This window comes from Geotrypetes seraphini, chromosome 1, assembly GCF_902459505.1.
Source record: "Geotrypetes seraphini chromosome 1, aGeoSer1.1, whole genome shotgun sequence".
Classification (NCBI taxonomy): Eukaryota; Metazoa; Chordata; class Amphibia; order Gymnophiona; family Dermophiidae; genus Geotrypetes; species Geotrypetes seraphini.
Genome location: NC_047084.1, coordinates 259,073,911 through 259,095,092, shown reverse-complemented (window position 1 = coordinate 259,095,092; position 21,182 = coordinate 259,073,911). Strand labels below are relative to the sequence as shown.

General features: G+C 39.9%; 1 protein-coding gene across 1 annotated transcript in view; it reads right to left on the bottom strand.

Moving 5' to 3' along the window:
- Window positions 1-5,751: 5,751 nt before the first annotated feature.
- The window catches only part of HTRA3 (HtrA serine peptidase 3), a 99,348-nt gene continuing 83,917 nt past the window's right edge, over window positions 5,752-21,182 (bottom strand). The window contains exons 7-9 of the mRNA XM_033950097.1: window positions 16,077-16,125; window positions 13,649-13,744; window positions 5,752-11,220 (exon numbers count right to left, since the gene is read on the bottom strand). Coding sequence (XP_033805988.1) covers window positions 11,055-11,220; window positions 13,649-13,744; window positions 16,077-16,125 — 311 coding nt within the window. The 3' untranslated portion in view covers window positions 5,752-11,054. The remainder of the gene's footprint in view (window positions 11,221-13,648; window positions 13,745-16,076; window positions 16,126-21,182) is intronic.

Sequence of the window (21,182 nt, the reverse complement as noted above, 5' to 3'; positions counted from 1 at the left end):
AGGAACAATCCATCAAGCCAGTAAAAGAAGACAGCATAGAGGCAGCAAATTGCCCAATGGCAAAAGTGTTTCCTTTCCAACTCTTTAGCTTAGACATTTTTTAATAACATTTAAAAATACTCTACCCTTTACTACTATGCAGGCTCCAAGTTCATGTATTTGTGCAACTGAAGATCCCATGAACTTACTGTATTATATGACGATTCTGAATTACTATTTGCCTCTATTGTTTTTACCGCTAGCAGTTTCTGATTACTGCTTTGTGAAGAGGTGCCCAGAGCAGTCCGCTACCCCCACACACCCACTGGGCCAAAGGTCCATCAAGCCCATTATCCTATTTCCAACAGTGGCCAATCCAAGTCAAAAGTACCTGGCAAGATCCTAAGGAGTAAATCAGATTTTATGCTGCTTATTCTAGGCATAAGCAATGAATTTCCCCTAGACTATCTTATTAATGGCTTATAGATTCTTTCAGGAAATTATCCAAACCTATTTTTAAAACCTGCTCAATATTTTATAGACCTCTATCATATCTCCCCTGAACTGTCTCTTCTCCAAGCTGAAGAGCCCTAGCCGTTTTAGCCTCTCCTCACAGGGAAGTCATCCTATCCCTTTAATCATTTCTGTTGCCTTTCTCTGTACCTTTTCTAATTCCACTATATCTTTTTTGAGATACAGTGAACAGAATCGCACACGGTATTCATGGTGTAGCCATACCATAGAGCGATACAAAGGTATTATAACATTTTCATCTTTGTTTTCCACTCCATTCCTGATAATTGCTAACATTTTATTTGCTTTCTTAGCCGCTGCCACACACTGAGCTGAGGGTTTCAATGTATTTTCAGCGATGACACTTAGATACTTTTCCTGGGTGGTGACTCCTAACATGGAATCCTGTATCACGTAGCTATAGTTTGAGTTCCTCTTTCCCACATGCATTATTTTGTACTTGCTCACTTTAAATGTCATCTGCCATTTTAATGCCCAGTCTCCCATTGTTATGTCTTAGTTAAAGGGCCCTTCCTTGGCCTGGGTCTGGCCTGTTGTCCTTCCCTGTTTATGCAAGCTCTGAGAGTTTCCCCTCCTGATGAAGCATTTTGCAAAATCCAGATCAGGAGGTTACTTCACAGGGGAGTGTAGCATGGTGTAATAGCACACAAGGAGTAGCAAGAAGTGGTAGAAATGGAATAACACTGCCGATAAGACAAAGATAAGTACCTGGGCTTTATTTAAAGTTTCTGGGCAGTATGGAACTTTTTGAAGTGCTGTGGTGGTCTCATGTGCAACTATTGCTTGAACCCATTGAGCATGTAGGCGGTTGGTCTGAGCACTAAAAAAAAATGTAAAATATATTTGATGATTGTGTTTTGTAATATACACTCTGTGATAAATTGTCAGTTAAGTTCAAGGGGCACATGTCATCCCCTCTGGACTATTGAGCCTACCTTCTCATATCATATACCACTGCATGCCTTCTCCATTCTTCTCAGATGTGCTTCTCCTCATGTACCTCTCCCCCATTTTACTGTGTACTCCAGTGTCTCTCAAACTTTTTTTTAGCTCTGGGATACTAAACAAAGAAAATGGTTTTCACAGCACATTATAATTATAAAATTGCAGAACCAACAAAAAATTAAACCTGAGAATTATTTATTTAAAGTTCTTTATGCTATGTATGGGTAATTGTAACATCGGTGAAACTAAAGTAGATAGAATGGAATTGCTAATCAATGTGGTAGATGTGCTTGTTTTTGAGTGCAAATTAGCTAAAAACGCAGCTCGATAGTTGACAAGCAAACACACATTTCATAATCCACCATCTGCAGTCGTTTACCTGGACTTTAGCAAGGCTTTTGACAGCGTCCCACACCGCTACTAAACAAGATGGAAATGATGGGGTTAGGAGTGACACTAACTGCATGGGTTAAAGACTGGCTGAGTGGCAGACTTCAGAGGGTGGTGGTTAATGATACCCTCTCTAAAACGTCGGAGGTGACCAGCGGAGTGCCGCAGGGCTCAGTCCTGGGCCCACTCCTCGTCAACATATTCATTGGGGATTTGACTCAAGGGCTTCAAGGTAAGGTAACCTTATTCGCTGATGACGCCAAACTATGCAATATAGTAAACGGCTATGATCTACAGGATACTATGGAGCAGGACCTGCGTACTTTAGAAAGTTGGTCCTCGATCTGGCAGCTGGGCTTCAACGCCAAGAAATGTAAGGTCATGCATCTCGGAAACGGAAATCCATGCAAAACTTACACCTTGAATGGAGAAACTTTAACCAGGACTACGGCAGAACGAGACTTGGGAGTAATCATCAGTGCAGACATGAAAACTGCCACTCAAGTGGAGAAGGCTTCATCTAAGGCACGGCAGATGATAGGTTATATCAGGAGAAGCTTCGTCAACAGGAAGCCTGAAGTCATGATGCCATTGTACAGAACCAAGGTGAGACCTCATCTGGAAAACTGTGTGCAATTATGGAGGTCACATTACCGTAAAGATGTGCTCAGAATTGAATCGGTTCAGCGGATGGCCACCAGGATGGTCTCGGGGCCAAAGGGTCTCTCAAACGAAGAAAGACTGAACAAATTGCAGCTCTACACTCTCGAAGAACGTAGGGAGAGGGGGGACATGATTGAGATATTTAAGTACATCACGGGACGGGTCGAGATGGAAGATGACATCTTTCTTCTCAAAGGACCCTCGAACACAAGAGGACATCCGCTCAAACTCAGGGGGAGGGAAGTTTCGTGGAGATACCAGGAAGTACTTCTTCATGGAAAGAGTGATAGAGCATTGGAACAAGCTTCCTGTACAGGTGATCGAGGCCCGCAGCATCCCAGACTTCAAGAATAAATGGGATACCTATGTGGGATCCCTGCGAGGGTATGCCAACGAATAGGGTCACTAGGGTATAGACTTAAATGAGCGGGTCATTAAAGTGGGGGTCAGTAGCCTTAAAAGGGTGGGTCAATAGTGTGGGCAGACTTGATGGGCTGTAGCCCTTATCTGCCGTCATCTTTCTATGTTTCTATGTTCTCTTTTTTTTTTAATTAATTTCTGTCAAAGCTAAAATCTAAGTCGGAGATAAAAAGATCCAAACAGTAACAAAGCCTTGATTGCTTTGTTGTTCCAGTTAGGATAACTACTGCATAAAAAATAAAATTACTTGCCGTTAGTTTTCAAGGACCAATCACGTCCTGGGCGGTTGTATCCTTACGCACACAGACGCTCATAATATTGACAGACTTATGTGTATGTGATGTACATGCCATCTATTCCCGTATATACTTATGAACAGAATTTTTAAAAATAAAGAACAATTCTGGAATTTCTTGTGGCATACCTGGAACCTCTTTGGGGCACACCATTGTGCCGTGGCACACAGTTTGAGAGGCACTGGTGTACTCTGTTTTATGTTGGTTTTGATCTTTGCCTTGTTCTGTTATTCATTTTTATAAACTTTTAGACCCCTTATTTCTGATTACAGTACATTGTAAACCACTTAGATGTCCTTTGTATGTGTGCATAGCAGTATATCAAAGAAACTTGAACTTCACGTGTTCTTGATGGCTCTACCAGCTCCCTTGCAATTATGGTTTGGCACAAGCTATGAATCTGCTTTCTCCTCTATGGGACCACATCTATGAAATTCCCTTCCAACAGAACTCTGTACAGAGGAGTCATACAAAATATTCAAAACCCTGGTAAAAACAAAAAAAAACAAAACCCCAAAAACATGGCTTTTCTGTTCAGCTTTTGGTTAACCTCACATCTGTATCCAGCTTCTTCCCTATTTTGTTCTACTCTCTTTCTACCACATTTTGGCTTTTTTTACCCTCTTAAATGATATGATTGTAATTTTCCTTTTCCAATAATTTTACTCTTTTTACTCTTCATTATGTTACTGTGAAATGCCTAGTGGTACACTGTAATATTCCCCAATTAGTGCCTATGGTTTAACACAATAAAAATAAAGTGAAAAGCCTAAGTGAAAAGTAAATATCATATATTAAAAGTACGCTCAGTGCTCCTACTCACTTGTCAACTTGGAATAAACCAATGGACAAGGGGATCATCATCGCTACACGTTGTTCCCTTAAATACTTTCTCAATAAACAACTCTTGAAGGTTACTGATAATTACATGAGAAAAGTTTGATTACTTATCTTAAAGATGATGTAACTTTTAATATATGATATTTACTTTTCACTTTATTTTTATTTTTTATTGTGTTAAACCATAGGCACTAATTGGGGGATAATATTGATATGAGTGCTGAATTATAGTTTATATTTCCCATAATTTGGTATAGTATATCAAGTTCTCCAAAATAAAATAACTTTATTTAGAATCAACCCATGATACGAGTTAGGGATTATTATCTAACATGTTTCCTTTCTATTTTATTTTATTTTCTGTTATGAGGGTTCTGTTATGGGTTGTTCCTGATTTGCAATAAACATTCCTTTTTCCATTAAACTAGCTTCTTATTAGAGAACAGTCCATTATTCAACAATATTTCCTTCTTATTTGAGGGAAAGGGTAATTCTAAAAGCCAATTAAGAGCCTAAAACAGAGATTTTAGCAAAAAAAATTCTTATGAAGTTGCCTTGACTATATAGGATTTTTTTTTCTCACAAAAGCCATGACTTGGTATGTTAACCACCTAGATTTCTTTGAAAATTGTCCTGTTAAGGAACTCTCGCCTACTGATGCCATTTTCGATATAGGAGCTATGGGTCCATACTGGACAAGTACAGACCACTTATACAGTTGCCAGAGTAAACATTGAGAGGGACCCTCTTAAAGAATATGCAGGAACCTCTAGAGACCTTTTAATAAAGCTGTGGCACAAGTGGCCTTAGTGCGCTTCTTAAGCAGGTCTTTTCCACGTGCTAAAGCCACTTGTGCCACAGCTGAAAATGACACATTTTCCCATTTTCCAAATGAATGGCCACAAGCTAGAAAAACTTACCACGTGAGCCCCTTCCACCACCTATTTTGTAGGTGGTAAGGGCCCCCCTCCCCACCTATCCCCATGCTAATCGATTAGCGTGTGGCAAAATGCCTCACGCACTGATTAGTACTATCAGGCTCACTCTCAACTCCTAACTCACCCTCTTCAAGGAAAATACAAAATACTTTTAGCACATGGGGCTCCTTTTACTAAGCTGCGATAGCGGTTTTACCGCGCGCTAAAAACGCTATCGCAGCTTAATAAAAGGAGCCCATGGAGTATGCACACATAAATGCAAATTTAGCGAGGGATACCAACCCTAACCCTTTTTATTGTGCGGGTAAGCGCATGCTAGCACTTGCCGCAGTTTAGTGAAAGGACCCATCTGTATTTCTGCCTCACTCTGTGTTGCCTATGTCAGCTGAGGTCTTCCTACTGTTTGGAAGGTTGTTATCTTTCAAAGCATGGAAGACTGCTCAAATTCCCAAAATTCATGTGAAAACTACCTGCTGACATCATGCCAGGGCCATCATTAGTGATCTGATTGAATCTTTTCACCTACATGTTAGAAAAACAAGAGTAAATAACTAATGATCTACTCTTTTAACGTTAGTATTGACAAATGTTCTTCAATTGTAACCCCCCTTTCATAAATCTTTTGTAATCCGCCTTGAACCGCAAGGTAATGGCGGAATAGAAGTCTCTAATGTAATGTAATGTACATGCCCAAATTAGACTTAGTTCTTTATCTTGGAAAAGACATTCACGACTGGAAGTCTACAGCAGGATTCATTGTAAACTTTATTTGGTTTCTTTTACAGCAGAAACATACACAGTAGAAGTCAAAAGTAGTACATCGAATAACTCTACAACAAACGTTGACCATGTAACACAAATCTAAGTCAAGTCCTGCAGTTACACATAAGTGCAAAACAAAATCTAATGTGCACTTTTCGATTCTATTAAATTCAGCCTGCAGTTTTCATATACTTGGCATTAATTCTATAAGAATCAGTTATAATATTCCAGAATTGCATGACTTAGGTGTAATTCTCTATAACCTGTTGCCATTTTTGACTTGTTTAATTTTTTTACAATCCATCCCATGTGCACACAATGAGCTGACGTTATTTAATTTTCTGGTCTGCAACCACAATTCATAGCTGAAGGTTTATGGGAGTTTCTGTGCATTGCTTCAAAAGCTTTTTGAAAATATTCACATTTGTCACAAATATTTACCTCATAAACTGATGTCCACTTTTTTCAAATGAAAGGTCCTACACCTTCTACTTCTTTTAATCAGGGTGAATAAAATACTAACGTGCCTGGAGCAAGGTCTTGTCTCATAGCTCGATTTACCGTATTTTTTGCACCATAAGACACACTTATTTTTCACACCATAAGACACACTTATGGAGTGAATATACCCCCCCCCCCCCCCGGCACCTTTATATTCTGGTGGTCCAGCGGTGTGTCGGCAAGAGCTAGCTTTCCACACATCTGCCCCTCCTTTGCTGGACGGCTGCCTCGTTATCTAGGGGCCAGTGGCGCACAAGGCAAGAGAGAGCTTTTTGTGCTCCAGCCTGGGCCCATGCCGCTTCCTGAATGGCTGCCATCAGTTCTCGCGGGACCTGTATATGCCCCTCCCATGGCCATGCCCCCCCTTTTTGGATCCACATTAATTTGTGTACAGTATTTACATGAACCTCTTTCCAGAATACGCCTACAAAGATGCATGCATAAATTCTAATTATTGACAGTTAGTGTTAATAATTGATTGTTTCTGGCCAATTATTGGTGCTGATTGGCTCATTATTCAATTAAGTTGCATACACAAATTGGACATGTGCCCAAATTTGCAAGCACAACTCAAATTGGCATATATAGAATCTGTGAGTTAATGCTTGACTTCCTTTAGTCGCTAGGCATCTTAGATCAGTGTTTCTCAACTCAGTCCTAGAATGCCCCCTTACTAGTCAGGTTTTCAGGATATCCACAATGAATATGCATGAAAGAAATTTGCATACAATGGAGGCAGTGTAGGCAAATCAAGTTTATGCATATTCATTGTGGATAGCCTGAAAACCTGACTGGCAAGGGGGCACTCCAAGACCGAGTTGAGAAACAATGCCTTAGATTGTTAAATCCTCTAGGGACAGGGAAATACCTCCTATACCTGAATATAATCTTGGGCTATTACTGAAAAGGTGTGTACTGAATCCTTCTCCTAAAAATGGGAAAGTTGATAAACCTGTATAAGATTTATGATATTGATAGCATACAATGGCCCTGAATCTATACATGGTGCCTAGGTGCCTAACTTATAGGTACCAGTAGGCATGGCTGTCAATCAACCGTTAGATGCTGCTTATAGTATCATGCCTAGAGGTGCCTAGGCATGCTTAATCACTAGGCGTCTTGGAGGAAGGCACCAGTATACTCACACAGGCCAGATTTTACCTGGCCTAATTTACCGGTACCTAACTCTGATGCCTAGCGACACCTAGGTCAACCACGCCACATTTTAGGTAGACATCATTTAGGTGCCGATAGCCCCTCAACTTAAGTGTTGCTCCTAGTTCTGCGTTGAACTCTTCATTGATTGTTCATTTAATTTTTTTTAATTAACTTCAATGGCATGATCTATTACCATGCCAATTAAGCCAATTAAAACAATTTAGGTTGTATGCGGGTTTCGGTTAAGTGTCACTGGATGCCCACGATTAGGGTACCTAGCTGTTTATAGAATAAAGCCCAATGAGCTTTCTCTTTCTGCTGACAGAGACCCTGAATAATTTCAGAGGTTAAAAGCTGCTGCAGAGGCAAATAGCAAGCAAATAAAGATGTCACATTAGACCATGTTAATATGTTAACATAAAGGCCAACAAGCTAGTTAAAAATAATAACTTTTCATTGGGCCGACATAAAATATTTGTAATGAGTTTTGAGGACTAAAATGCATTTCCTGAAAGAAGCATACTGTTCCAAGGAAACCATAGTCATTTAGAAATGCCACTTTTACTTCACCATTAACTAATTCACGTCACTGTTATAGATGTAGAACAGTAATTAAATGTTAGAGCAGCAGGAAGAGAACAGAAAAGCCAAAGTTTAGATCCCACTGTTGCTACATGTGATCTTGGGTAAGTCACTTACCCATCCATTGTCTCAAGTGTAGACTGTAAGCCCTCCAGTGACAGAAAATTATCTATTGCAACTTATCTTGAGCTACTACTGAAAAGCTGGAAGCATCATTAATCCACTAATTAAGCACATTACTCAAAAAGACATGAACTGATTACATAGCAGTGACAACCCTACATCTAAAACAATCTACAAAGATAATGTTCTAGGATTGTGCAAGCAACTCAAAGCTACCCACAGAAAACTCTATTATTACTATTTATCATTTCTATAGCGCTACTACAGGTGTGCAATACTGTACACAAATTATTTGACATGCAGCTCTCTAGAGATCTCTACTGATATCTGCATGGATATGGAAGCTTCTAGTTGCCAACAGTGGGCTTACAAACATCAAACTTTAACTGCGCTTTAGGAGAATTATTTATAAGCCTCGTTTAAAGCACTTATGTGAAGTCTGTTTTATAAAGACAAGGGGAAGCCTACTAATCTTTATAAAATACTAAGGTAAGTAACAGGCATATATATTTACACCTGTCCTAAACCTGGTATAAATGTCTTTCTCAATATTTGTAAAGTATGCTCATAAATTAGAGCATTTTATAATTTATATGAGTATTTGCATGCTTCACCCTAATCTATATGAGTATTTGCATGCTCTGCCCAAACTCTACTCTCTGCTCACCTACCCATAAAATACATACTATCATTTGAAAAAGTTTATTTTGTGTATGTCAGTATTTTATAAAGTTATTTATATACATATTATAAAGAGTACCAGGGTCTGAGGCATCAAGATACAGGGATTCAACTCTAAAATAAAAACAGAGGAATCTATAGAGTTGCTGTCACCAGTCTGTAGGGGTCTTTATTTCCTCTTACTTTTTCTTTCAGGGTGTAATGTAATTTAGGTTTCTAGAACCAGTATCCAGTATAAAAGAAGTACGGTAAGTATATTCTTTTACGGTTAATTCACGTTGGTTTGAAGTTCCAGAGTTTTTTTTATCAAAATACAGAATCCAAAAAACATGTAACTTAGAGTAAGCCTTCATTCATATGCAAATGAATTCCAACAGCTGAGAGTTTCTATTCCTCTCTACTCCAGAAAGTGACTCTACACACCTCTATTTTTAGAAATGCAAGCAAATGGAGTCTCAAAACAACTGGACAGGTAATGTTTCTTAAAAAAAGATCAAAGTCCTCCACTAGTCAAATCGTATTTCTGTGCTGGTGAGCACAAACAAATAATAACAACTTGAAATAGCCCAGCATTTAAACAGCTCCTCCCCACAGGATAGTTTTAACCTAAAAAACAATCGCTATCCTCCACCCCTCCTTGGCTGTTGGTGTACTGGAGCATAAGACAAAAGTATTCATCTAGTTTCCTGCTTTAAATTCAGCTCTTTCATGAAGGGCTTTGTCATTGCTCCAAGACTTCCATTTGGTCCTCATATGAAACTATAGGAGACTCCCTGCTTCTTTCTAAACCCACAGGCTCTTCAGGCCTAGCTTCAGTAGCATAACTCTGCTTTGCCATTTCCGGTGGAAAAGCTACATCTTTTCCAGCCAGCTGAGATAGGTTTATATTGCTCCAGGGGAAATGAAGCTTTTCTTCCTCCTCTGTGGTGATATATTTCATGGAGGAACCTAGGGAGCTTGTCTCCTGACAGCTTTGAAGATGGTTGAAACCCTCCCATTCCTCAGTTCTTTAAGGGCCCTACCCCTATTGTTTACTTTCTAACCTACAGGGTATATTTCTTTTTCCCTACCTGTGGTTCCTTATCACAATATGTGGCCACATCCATATGTAAATGACTAAACTACTGCCATTGTAGGCATGTACTTTACCACTTGAAGTATGTATCCCTCACTTACAAAATTATCTTTTAGGTGTTACCATGAGAAGAATTCTACTAAACCCTACCCTAAGGGCTCTGAAAGTTATTCTATTGTACTTTTAGCCAGTCTAAGAAACTGGAGCCTCGGCTATGAATTTTTTAAAAAGGTAACATTATTTTTTATTTTCAGTGTAAAATGATTTCACAAGTATTGCAGAACACCAATTTATAACCATGTCATAAAGCCAGCTTCTAACACTTTTTTTTCTGAATGAGACACAAGAAGAAATACCTGGATCAATGTTCTTATATGTTTAGCAGTGGTTACTAAGGGGTTGGCAATTCTACAAGTGGGCACCTCCATTTAGGCACCCTGATGCCACATGGTGGGCCCCAGATTCTATTATAAAATGCTAGCCTAACTTAGCATTGGTGTTTTTAACATTTATGTGCCTGCAGTTACACCAACCATAGACCTGGTGCAACTGTGGACACAAATACAAAAGGGTGCCTGTAACTTATAGTATTCTATAAACATTTCAATATTCAGCTGATAAACCTTAGCTAATGTGGGTCAGAAAAATAGCTCCTTTCAATGATATTGCTTAGCTATATGGATAGCAGCTGGACATTGTTATAATCTATATACATGTATACGTGCATGTACTATATATGTATTCAATGTCACTCCCTACTCATATAGCATTGCTGAATATATGTGCATTTTTTAAATGCCGCAACGAGCATTCAAAAAAATTCCTGACTATGAGGTTTAAATATGACCCAACTGTTTACAGTCATCCCAATTGGGATTTCCATTTTTAAATTGTGGTTTCTGTCCTTTCAAGTTATTTCTTTGAATATAATAAAATGTACCCCATATAACAAAAGGTTGGCTTTCCAGCAGCCTCAGGCAATGCACACAGTTAATGACCTTCAGTAATTTATCTGCAAAAAAAACCTTATGCATAGTCATACAAAAATAGCTCAGGGTGTTAAGTTAGTCCACCACGTCATTAGTCAACAGGAAGTATAATTAGCTGAAAAAGAAGTACTAGATGCTCCAGCAAAAAAGAGTTTAAGTGTAGTTTGAGCCTTCTCCCTTACATTACAATTTCAGGTTCTATGTTAAACAACAAGTCATCATTTCCTCTTCGAACTTCAAGTAACAATGGAGACTCATTCATCACAGCCTCCTGAAGGTCACCTGAAGTCAACAATGGACGCCCATTCACCTTCACAATGATGTCTCCATCTTCAATACCACCTCTGCAGGTACAATAAAAGACAATCAGAATTCTACACTATCTGATTTATTAACCCTAGACATATATCAGGGGAGTTTACTACACATGCATCCTAAAATAACAGCGCTAACATAGATCTAATCTAGTAGGGAAAACTGATCACAGATTTTCTCATATTTTATTCCTATAGAAAAATATTTCATAAAGTAGTCCTATTGTATTTGGGGGGGGTTAACCCCTTTACGATCATATATAATCAAGCCCGATGAGTCCTCTGTTTCTTTAGGTGAAATGCACAGATGACTCTTTTTGCTAACCAAAGGGCTTGAGGGCACTTCAGTCAAGGCCCATCCTCGATGTCATTCACCAACATGCAAGGGTTACCTTCTCTGAGCCTGGATGCACCACTTTTATGGCACATATAAGACTGATCAGCATCAAACAAAAAGGCAACAGAACCTTGATTTTTCATGATAGAATATTGTAGCCAACCCTGAAGTGAACGTTTGACATGATTGAAAGGAGAGAAACATAAAAAGACTACTGTCCAGAGGATGCATATGTTAATACTACTAATACAGTATATCCAACACTTGCTTAAATCGACCTGAAGGAAAATTGTTGTATCATCAGTAAAGTACAATTTGCAGATTAGTTCACTTTTTAAAGTCATTAATTAGGATGCAAATTGGTACACACGGGATCCCTACAATAATGCATGCAATGTCATCTGGTAGTTTGGTAAGACAAGATATAGCTGGGAAACCAACAAATAGCAACACACGCGGAGGCCCAACTAGGTGCTTCCTAATGAAGACCCAGGTGTTCACAAGGACTCATCTGGGAACACCTGGGTCTTCATTAGGAAGCACCTAGTTGGGCCTCCACGTTTGCGGGTCACCGGACTGGATGGACCAAGGGTCTGATTCGGTGAAGGCATTTCTTATGTTCTTATAAGCTGAAAGGAGAAGATAAATACAGGTAGTGGAGCAAAGAAATCTTATCCAGCCCATTTATTACCATATCTTACATTTTATCAAATTTCTGTTCTACTAACGACAGAACATTTTTATGAGCTTAGAGACTGTCAATATCAGGTTGAGAGGAAATAGATGATAACACTGTCAGAGGGGAGGTATTAGGGATGAATTCAGAATGTTGAGGGTAATAACGTTTTTTATGCTCCACCTATCTTTCGAGATGCTACGGTGCAGGAGGAGTGCCCAGACACTGGAAAATGGATCCTTGGGAGGCCCATAGGATTTTTGCTGAACTTTGAAATGAAATTTGTTTACACAGTGGTCTGTGTAAGGAGTGCACCAGAAGGCAGAGACAGCAGATGACAATAAATCCTAGGATTCCTGATTTTGGTTGCAGAAAGGATTCAAGATCTTCCACCATAAGACAACATGAATTCCAATGGAATATGAATATACTGGAAGGTATATGGTTTTATTGTTTGTTCTCTCAGGGTTTCTGCCTCCATTTACTATGCCACTGCCCCTCCCTCTTCTGTTTCCTCTGTAGGGCTGACTGTCTGCTTTGAATGACAGCCTAGAAGGGAGGAGGAGCAAAAAGAATGTAGATGAAACGCCATACAAGAGTTATCACAAGAAGAAGTTGACTACCTGAGTGTTCAGGAATAGAGTGTATGTCTACTAAAAAGAAGATTAACGAGGTAAGCACCTACTCTTTCCTTGTGTTTGGCACCCCCAATCAGTTTGGAACGTGGATGCTTTTTTAAGTTGTTCCACTGTTTTAAGTTGCTCCACTCTTAGGGCTCCTTTTACTAAGGTGCGCTAGTGTTTTTAGCGTGCGCTACGGATTAGCGCGCGCTGCCCCCCTGCACTACGTGCCAAGAGCTAACACCAGAGCAATGATTATATTAGCGTCTAGCGTGCACGGCAATGCAGCACGCACTAAGCATGCGCTAAAACCGCTAGCGCAGCTTAGTAAAAGGAGCCCTTGGTTTCAGTGTGCCCTTTAGGAATCTACTTTGTTTATCCCACTTTTTTTTTTATTTTTAAATCTCAGCACCATTTTATCTCTACCACTTTTGGGAGGGCATTCCAAGCATCCATTAATATACTATATATGTTGCTATGAATAGATTTCTCAAAAGTAGTATTTGTTTGGTAATCATTACCAATTTGGGGATTTTGTACTTTGCTGACTGTAAGAAAAGCAACATGGAAAATTATCCATCTTAAAAACCACCAGTAATTTCATGTTAGGCCTGTTAATATCACATCCCACTGAAAATCATGTTAATGCTGACAAACAGTATAATACATGTATAATAATATAGTATTCAATTCAGACCTTAAGGCCTGGTATCCATCACCCTCATCTCTCAAGTTTTGATATAAAAGGGTGTGTTGCAGTGCCAGCGTCTGCTGAGAGATTGCTGATCAACTGCAAAACTGTGTTGGCTTTGGATTTTTACATACCTCTGAGAGGGTGAATTTGGAATGACTTCATGCACATAAATTCCACTACTGACTTCGGGAAAGTCAGAATTGCTGAGCTTGAGTTCTTCCACTAGGCTACAACAAGATAAAGCATTAAACTGTAAAAGCTGTCCACTTGTGGCATGGAAGCAATTTTGATAGTTTCAGAAGTTCTGCTTTTGGGAGAAATAAGAAACACAGTAAAAACAAATCCTCTTCTTTCACTCTATCAAATATCACTTATAAAGGAGGTGTTTTTTTTTTCTTCGATAACTCACTGTTGTATATCCTGACAGCTTGATTAGAGCTTCATCTATGAAATGCATACCATCTGTTTTATGACAATCCCTACCTTCTTTTAGAACCCATGCCTGCTAAAGCTCCAAATGGTGCATATGTTTATTTAATTACGTAATGATGGTTACATGAAATGAGCAGAACATTAAAGTCTGTCTTATTTCAGCAAAACTATACATATATTGAGAAAGAAATAAGTCTGGTAGTGTTACTTACATAATATACATCAAGGAGTATGCAATATATTTATTCAGGTGATGTGTCAGGATATTCTGAGTTACTGTATATTACGGTGGCATAGCCACATCTGACCTTTTTTTAGGAGACTACCAGAATTAACATGGGGTGGGGGACACTAGACATATACTAATCCCTTAGAGTGCATTTGATGGCAGATTTCCAAGCAAACAGTCTGTCTTGCATCAACATCACAAATGCATTTATGGAAATTTGGAAGTTCACCAACATTTTAAAATAAAGTTGCATGATCCCATAACTTAAACTTTGCCGCTATTGTAGACTTGAGTCTGGTCAGCATACATCACAGTATCCTGCAAAATAATTACTATATTGGCTTATACAAAAAAAGTTCTGATTTTGGTGTAATCTCTTTAAAAATAAAAACCCTCTCTAGTACCAAGCATATTATGGCATATCTATAATACAAAACCTTCAAAAATCACTGAGGACCTGTAGACCTAATCTTGTTCACTATAACACCAATAACTTACAGCAGTAGCACAGCAAGGACCCTACCTAGGAAAATGCAACACAGTAAATATTGCACTCAGACCTAGAGCATCAAAATTTCTGTTGGGAATCTGAACAAACTGAATTATTACAGTTGTTTAAATAGAAACTTCATAAAACACAGAGTTCCTAGTCTTGGCCACAAATACTGAACACAAATAGACCCTTGCCAAGTACAGAATAAGTGACCACAAATTTAAAATATGAATTTGTAGACCAAAATTAAACATAAACCCCAAGAAGCCACACTCTGCTTTTAATGCAATGCTAGAGAAGAGCAAGAAAAAAAGCAACCTGCACTCTGCAAAATAGAAATAAAGCAGTGTAAATCTACTGTAAACTGACATTTTCCATTTCACTAAAGGCTTCTTTTATCAATCAGCAGTAGAGTGTTTTACCACAGGCTGGCAAGGTAAATGTTCCAATGCACATTCAATTTCTATGTGTCGGAACATTTATCTTGCCGACCCATGGTAAAACAGCTACCGCTGTTGATAAATGGAGCCCTAAATTAAAAATGAACTTCCATCTTTTTCTGATCATGTTTTTCTAGTCTCCACTTTCCTATGTCTTTTCTTAACTTTCTTTCCAAAGTCTCTAGTCCATCTGCCACTTCTTTTCTCCCTTCCTGTCTTCTTCACTTCCTCTCCTATATCCCCGACTTTGATCTTTTCCTTTCAGCTTGCCTTCATTTATTTTTCTGCCTTTATATCTGCTCAGACTTCATTCATTCTTACAGTTCAACCTTTCTCTTTTTTTCTGCATCTACTTATAGCTTTTCATCTTCCTTATCCCAGCCCTCTAATTCCTCATTTCTTTGCTAACACTCTCCTATCTTCCCCTCTGTACAGTATCCTCCCATATCATTTTTTTCCTCCCTGATCTAGCATCTCCTCTTTTCCTTTTCTCTAAGCCAGAATCTTCTTCATCCCATTCCAGTATTCCTCCTCTCTTCCACCCATCCCAAATCAGCATTTCCTTATGTCACCCTATTTTCTCCAAGTACACCATATCCCTTTCTATCCTCCTTTGTTGTTTGTAAATGTTATTTTTCTAATTGGATTGATCATGGTCTCTTTTTCACTTTCCTTGTGCCAGTCTTCTCCTAAATTATTTTCTAGGTTTTCTTTTCCAGTTCTTCTCTCTCCTCTTTTCTCTTCTTCCTTTCCTTCTGCGCATCTGTCTGCCCATTTGATTTTACCCTCATTCTCCTTTCTCTCACCCTCTAACCCTTAGCATCTTCCTCTTCACATCTCATCTACCTACTGGCTTCTTCCATTGCAATATATATTTTAAATGGTAATTATTTTAAAGGCTGATTTTGCTGAAACTTAGGTATGCAGTATACAGGGCCATTCCAGCTATAACAGTTGATACTTACGCAGGAGTAATTGTTAGCATCCTGATACCAATAAAGCGTTTCTTTCCATCTGGAAAAACCAAGATATGAATGACAACATGAATAAGATAGGAGATCAACTTATTCATTCACTGACTAAAGGCAGGAACAACTACATCTGGAAATGAGACATACTCGTACATTAAGTTTAGCAAAAATATTATTGGCCAATATTTAAAGCTTATGACCATATAATTTGCTTATCCAAAGATTTTTGACCACTACACAGACAGTATAAGACCAAAAGTCCATTTAAACATCCTACTACTATCTGTACAGTACAGAGTTGGAGGAAGGGAGGAGCAAAGGCTCAACAAAAAATTATCTGGCTAGACGTGATTTTCAGCCACTATCCAGATAAGTTATGGTGGTCATTTTACAAACAATACTAGCACTTGAAACGTTCCAATCCCAGCCAAAACATATAAGCCAGTATTTTACAAAAGGGCAGGACAAAATATATAAGCCACTGAAATGTATAGGGCCAGCAGTGTCATGGGCACAGTGGAATTTTCTACGTTCCTCCCCAATTCTGGATAGCATATTGATGTACAGGCAATGCAAGATTTATACTGGGAGTTAAACACCTTCATATTATGAATAAATGATTGTGACAGTTTGCTTTGGTGCTGACTGTGAGAGAGCTGAGAAAGAGCCATTGCTGTCCACCCAGATCTATCATCTGAAACCTCTCTGTCTCAATACCTGCTACTTCCCATCGTCTCTCTCTCTCTCTCTCTCTCTCTCACACACCTGTCTGGTTCTAAGTAGACCCGCCCCCCAGGCCTGCCCAGTTCCGCCCATCTCCACCCTAATCCTGCCCCCAGTCCTGCCCTTGCCCCACCCCTGCTGCCTGCTCTTGTTGGGCAGGGAGGAAGTCCGCCCATGCATGGACTTCCTCCCTGCCTGGTGCGATTTGAGGAGGCTTTTCAAAACCCAAACAAAGTGCCGTCCAGATCCCCCGGACAATCAGGAAGACAGTATATCTCTTGGCTCTGAATGTGAAATGCAAATTGATGGTAAAGAGCCTATGGACTGTAATGGAAGCTATGTAGAAAATACTCCCATAGAAAACATGATGGAGATTTTGGCATTGGCGGAACCAGTTACATCAGTTGGCCATCTGGAAGGTGAGAGATGTTGGAGGGGCTAAGAAGCGAAAGATGTTGTTTTTGCATATCTGGGAGCCATATCTGCAAGCCTTACATCCCAAAGGTCGTAGTGCGGTCTTAAGATGGGTGTCCTAATTTGGGCTCTCATTTAGTCGGAATGAGATTGTAATGGTGTGTCCTGGTGAGGTGGGGTAGAGAGTACATTGGGAGGGGGGGCTTGGGGAGGGGAGGGGGGTATTGTAAGGTTCAAACACATAGTCATGTATAGAATAAGTGGGATTTGGTGGGAAGGGAGGGTTGAATGGCATTCTCTGGGTTCATAAGAGTCCAGGGCCTGGAGGTGCCTGAGTTAGTTTGCTGTTACGTTTTATTTATACATGCTTCTTATATTATTTTATTCAATGCATTATTGTTGTACTATGCACCTTGGGGTGCCCTTATGTTGTATTTGATGTTGTTTGCATCAATAAAAATTGTTTGAACCTAAAAGTGGTGTAGGCTTGAGAGTTTACTTCCAAAAGAGGAAGCAATCTGAGTTAAAGTTACATTTTGATAACAAGAAATAAAGCTGCTACCTAAGCCTAGAAATCATTAGCTGTGGCATGAAGTTCTCACTAATGGCTAAATGAACAACTCTAATTACCTGCTAAGATTATTGAAGTTGCATATATTTTTGATAAGCTGTGAAAAGACTGCTAATGTGATTCTATCTGCCTAAAGGAAAGTGTAGTAATAATAAACCTGTTCTATTTTGAAACCTGAATGGGATTGGGTTGGGATTACTACATCTATTAATTTTGGATGGTTTGAACCCCACACTATTGAGCTGTGAGAGCTAGCTGTGCTCAATAGTGTAAACAGGTTTGGCCTTATGACCTGAGAAAGGAAAAGTACTATGAACTGTGGAAGTTATTTGAACTGTGGAGAGTCCAGAATGGCAAAAGGTGAAAAAGTGTTTGCTTGCCATTCACTCAAGTGTTTACTGATCTGGATTAGCTGATATGATGCCAGAACCAAGGTGTGTTTAAAAGAGAAATAAAGTGATTACCTGGAAGAAAAGATTGCTTTTTGTTTTTGAGAAAATAAGAAGACCATTGAATCAGTGCTATGAACTAAAGTTGTTTTTGTACTAGGCCCCAAGTGTTTGGGAAGGTCTAGTTTTTTGTGTTATTTTTTATTTTTTTGAACTGTGGCAAAACAAGAATTTGCTGAATTAAAAGCACTGGTTTTGGAAAAAGTGTTTGGAACTTCTTAACCCATACAGTAGTACTATATTCAGTGCTAGTTTCAGACATGCTGGGGCCCAGCATGTCCTTCTCTCAATTTCCCCATGCACCATTACTACCATATACTACCATATACAAATAAAATAATGTTAACTGACTTCTTTACACACAAAACACAGACAGACCTTCACCAAATACAGAACAATGGATCACAAATTAGAAATAGAAATAGGAATAACCAAAACTGAACTGGAAACCCCAAAACATTAAACTCAGCAAGTACTTTGCTTTATACTAAATACAATCAGTACCACGAAAGGGGACTGGGCTTCCCATTTTGAACTTAGGCCCCCTTCAAAATGAACACTTCCCTTGCTGTAGCTGGTAGGGATTCTCAAGCCTCACCAGCCTATGACCACCTTCTCCCCCTCCTCAGGTCCAGTGACCAGAACTTTCCAAGTTCTGCAGCTTGCAACAGTATTTCTGAGCTGCTGCTGCTACTTCTCCATCCCCTTGCATCCTTCCCAACTCTTCTCGGCTTTCATACATGCATGAAACCAATGGTAGCTTGAGGATACGGCCACTAGCTGCAAAGCTTGGAGATTTCAGGTTGCTGGACCAGACGAGGAGGTCTTCAGTTGGTAGAGCTTGGGGAATCCCTACAGCTTAAGTATTTATATTTTGCATTCAGGTGGGGGGGAAATTTGGTGCCCATCTACCCATTTTGGGCTCCAGCACCCCCCCCCCCCAAATTAGCCATGTGGATATGCCACTGAATAGATACATATATATTTGTGATGTACATATCCCAAAGCTAACATATTCCAGTTAATAAATTCAAAATAAAACACTTTTTTCTACCTTGTCTGGACATTTGGGGCTCCTTTTACAAAGACGCGTTAGCGGCTTTATCGCACATGACTTTTTATCACACAATAACGCCCGCGCTAGCCGAAAAACTACCACCTGCTCAAGAGGAAGCAGTAGCGGCTAGCGCGGCCAGCAGTTTAGCACGCGCTATAACACACGTTAAACCGCTAACGTGGCTTCGTAAAAGGAGCCCTTGGTTTTTCCATCATCTTGGTCCCAGTTTCTCTTTCTGCTTTTTGTCTATCTTCTAATTCTCTTTCCAGTGTCTGCTGCCCATTTTTTCTCTTCTCTCTTGCTCCATTCCCTCACTATGCGTGCCTCCAACATATTGATTTTTCCCTTTCAACTTTCCTCCTTTTTTTCTTTTCTGCCTCTGTCCAATCAAATCTCACCCTCTTTCTCATCCTTCTCCTTTTTAAATTTTCAGCTACCTATCAATTTTCCAACTCCTCTTATTCTGTAGTTCTCCCTTTTCCCATCTCACTCCTTTCCCAGCCTCCTATTTCCTTCTATCTAATCCCCATTACCACCACTATACTCACTGCTCTCTCTCATCCTGTCATCCCCCTTTTAACTTCTTCCACATGGCTCAGCATATATGGTTATTTTTATAAACATTTACCTAGTTCATTTTTGAAACATCTTGTCTTCCTGGATGTCTTTTTCAATTATGGCCTGATATTTTGGACATCCAGTTCTGGACATTTTGAATTGGGCTTAGATGTGCTATTGAAAATGCCCCTCCATGTATTTGTCCTCTGGAGGCAGGGCATGATAGCTTGAGCTTGTGTTGGCCATTTCAGTTTCATGGGCACCCTTGGGTATACTTGTCTTTTTATATGTTTCATATTACAACATTTTGAGATATTGCCATTCATAGAAACATAGAAACATAGAAAGATGACGGCAGAAAAGGGCTATAGCCCATCAAGTCTGCCCACTCCACTGTACCACCCCATTAAGTCAGAGTGCTGCTCGACCCACGTAGAGATCCCACGTGGATGTCCCATTTATTCTTAAAGTCGAGCACGCTAGTGGCCTTAATCACCTGCACCGGTAGTTTGTTCCAGTGATCCACCACCCTTTCTGTAAAGAAATACTTCCTGGTGTCACTACCAAATCTCCCTCCTCTGAGTTTGAGCGGGTGCCCCCTTGTGACTGAAGGTCCCTTAGGAAAGAATATGTTGTTTTCCACCTCGACACGACCTGTGACGTACTTAAATGTCTCAATCATGTCACCCCTCTCCCTGCGCTCCTCTAGAGAGTAGAGCTGCAACTTGCCCAGTCTTTCCTCGTATGAGAGACCCTTGAGTCCGGAGACCATCCTAGTGGCCATTCGCTGGACCGACTCAGCTCGAAGTACATCTTTATGGTAATGTGGCCTCCAGAATTGCACACAGTACTCCAGATGAGGTCTCACCATGGTTCTGTACAGTGGCATTATGACTTCAGGTTTACGGCTGACGAAGCTTCTATTGATACATCCCATCATCCGCCTTGCCTTGGATGAGGCCTTCTCTACTTGTTTGGCAGCCTTCATGTCTGCACTGATGATTACTCCCAAGTCCCGTTCTTCTGAGGTCGTAGCTAGTGTTTCTTCATTCAAGGTGTATGTTCTGCATGGATTTCTGCTGCCGAGATGCATCACCTTACACTTCTTTGCGTTGAAGCCCAGCTGCCATGTCGAGGACCAGTTTTCCAACTTGATCAGATCCTGCACCATACCATCCGTGAGATCGCTTTCACCTACTATATTACACAGTTTGGCGTCGTCGGCAAACAGCGCTACTTTTCCCTGAAGCCCTCGGGTCAAGTCCTTTATGAATATGTTAAAAAGGGATGGTCCCAGGACTGAGCCCTGCGGCACTCCGCTAGTCACC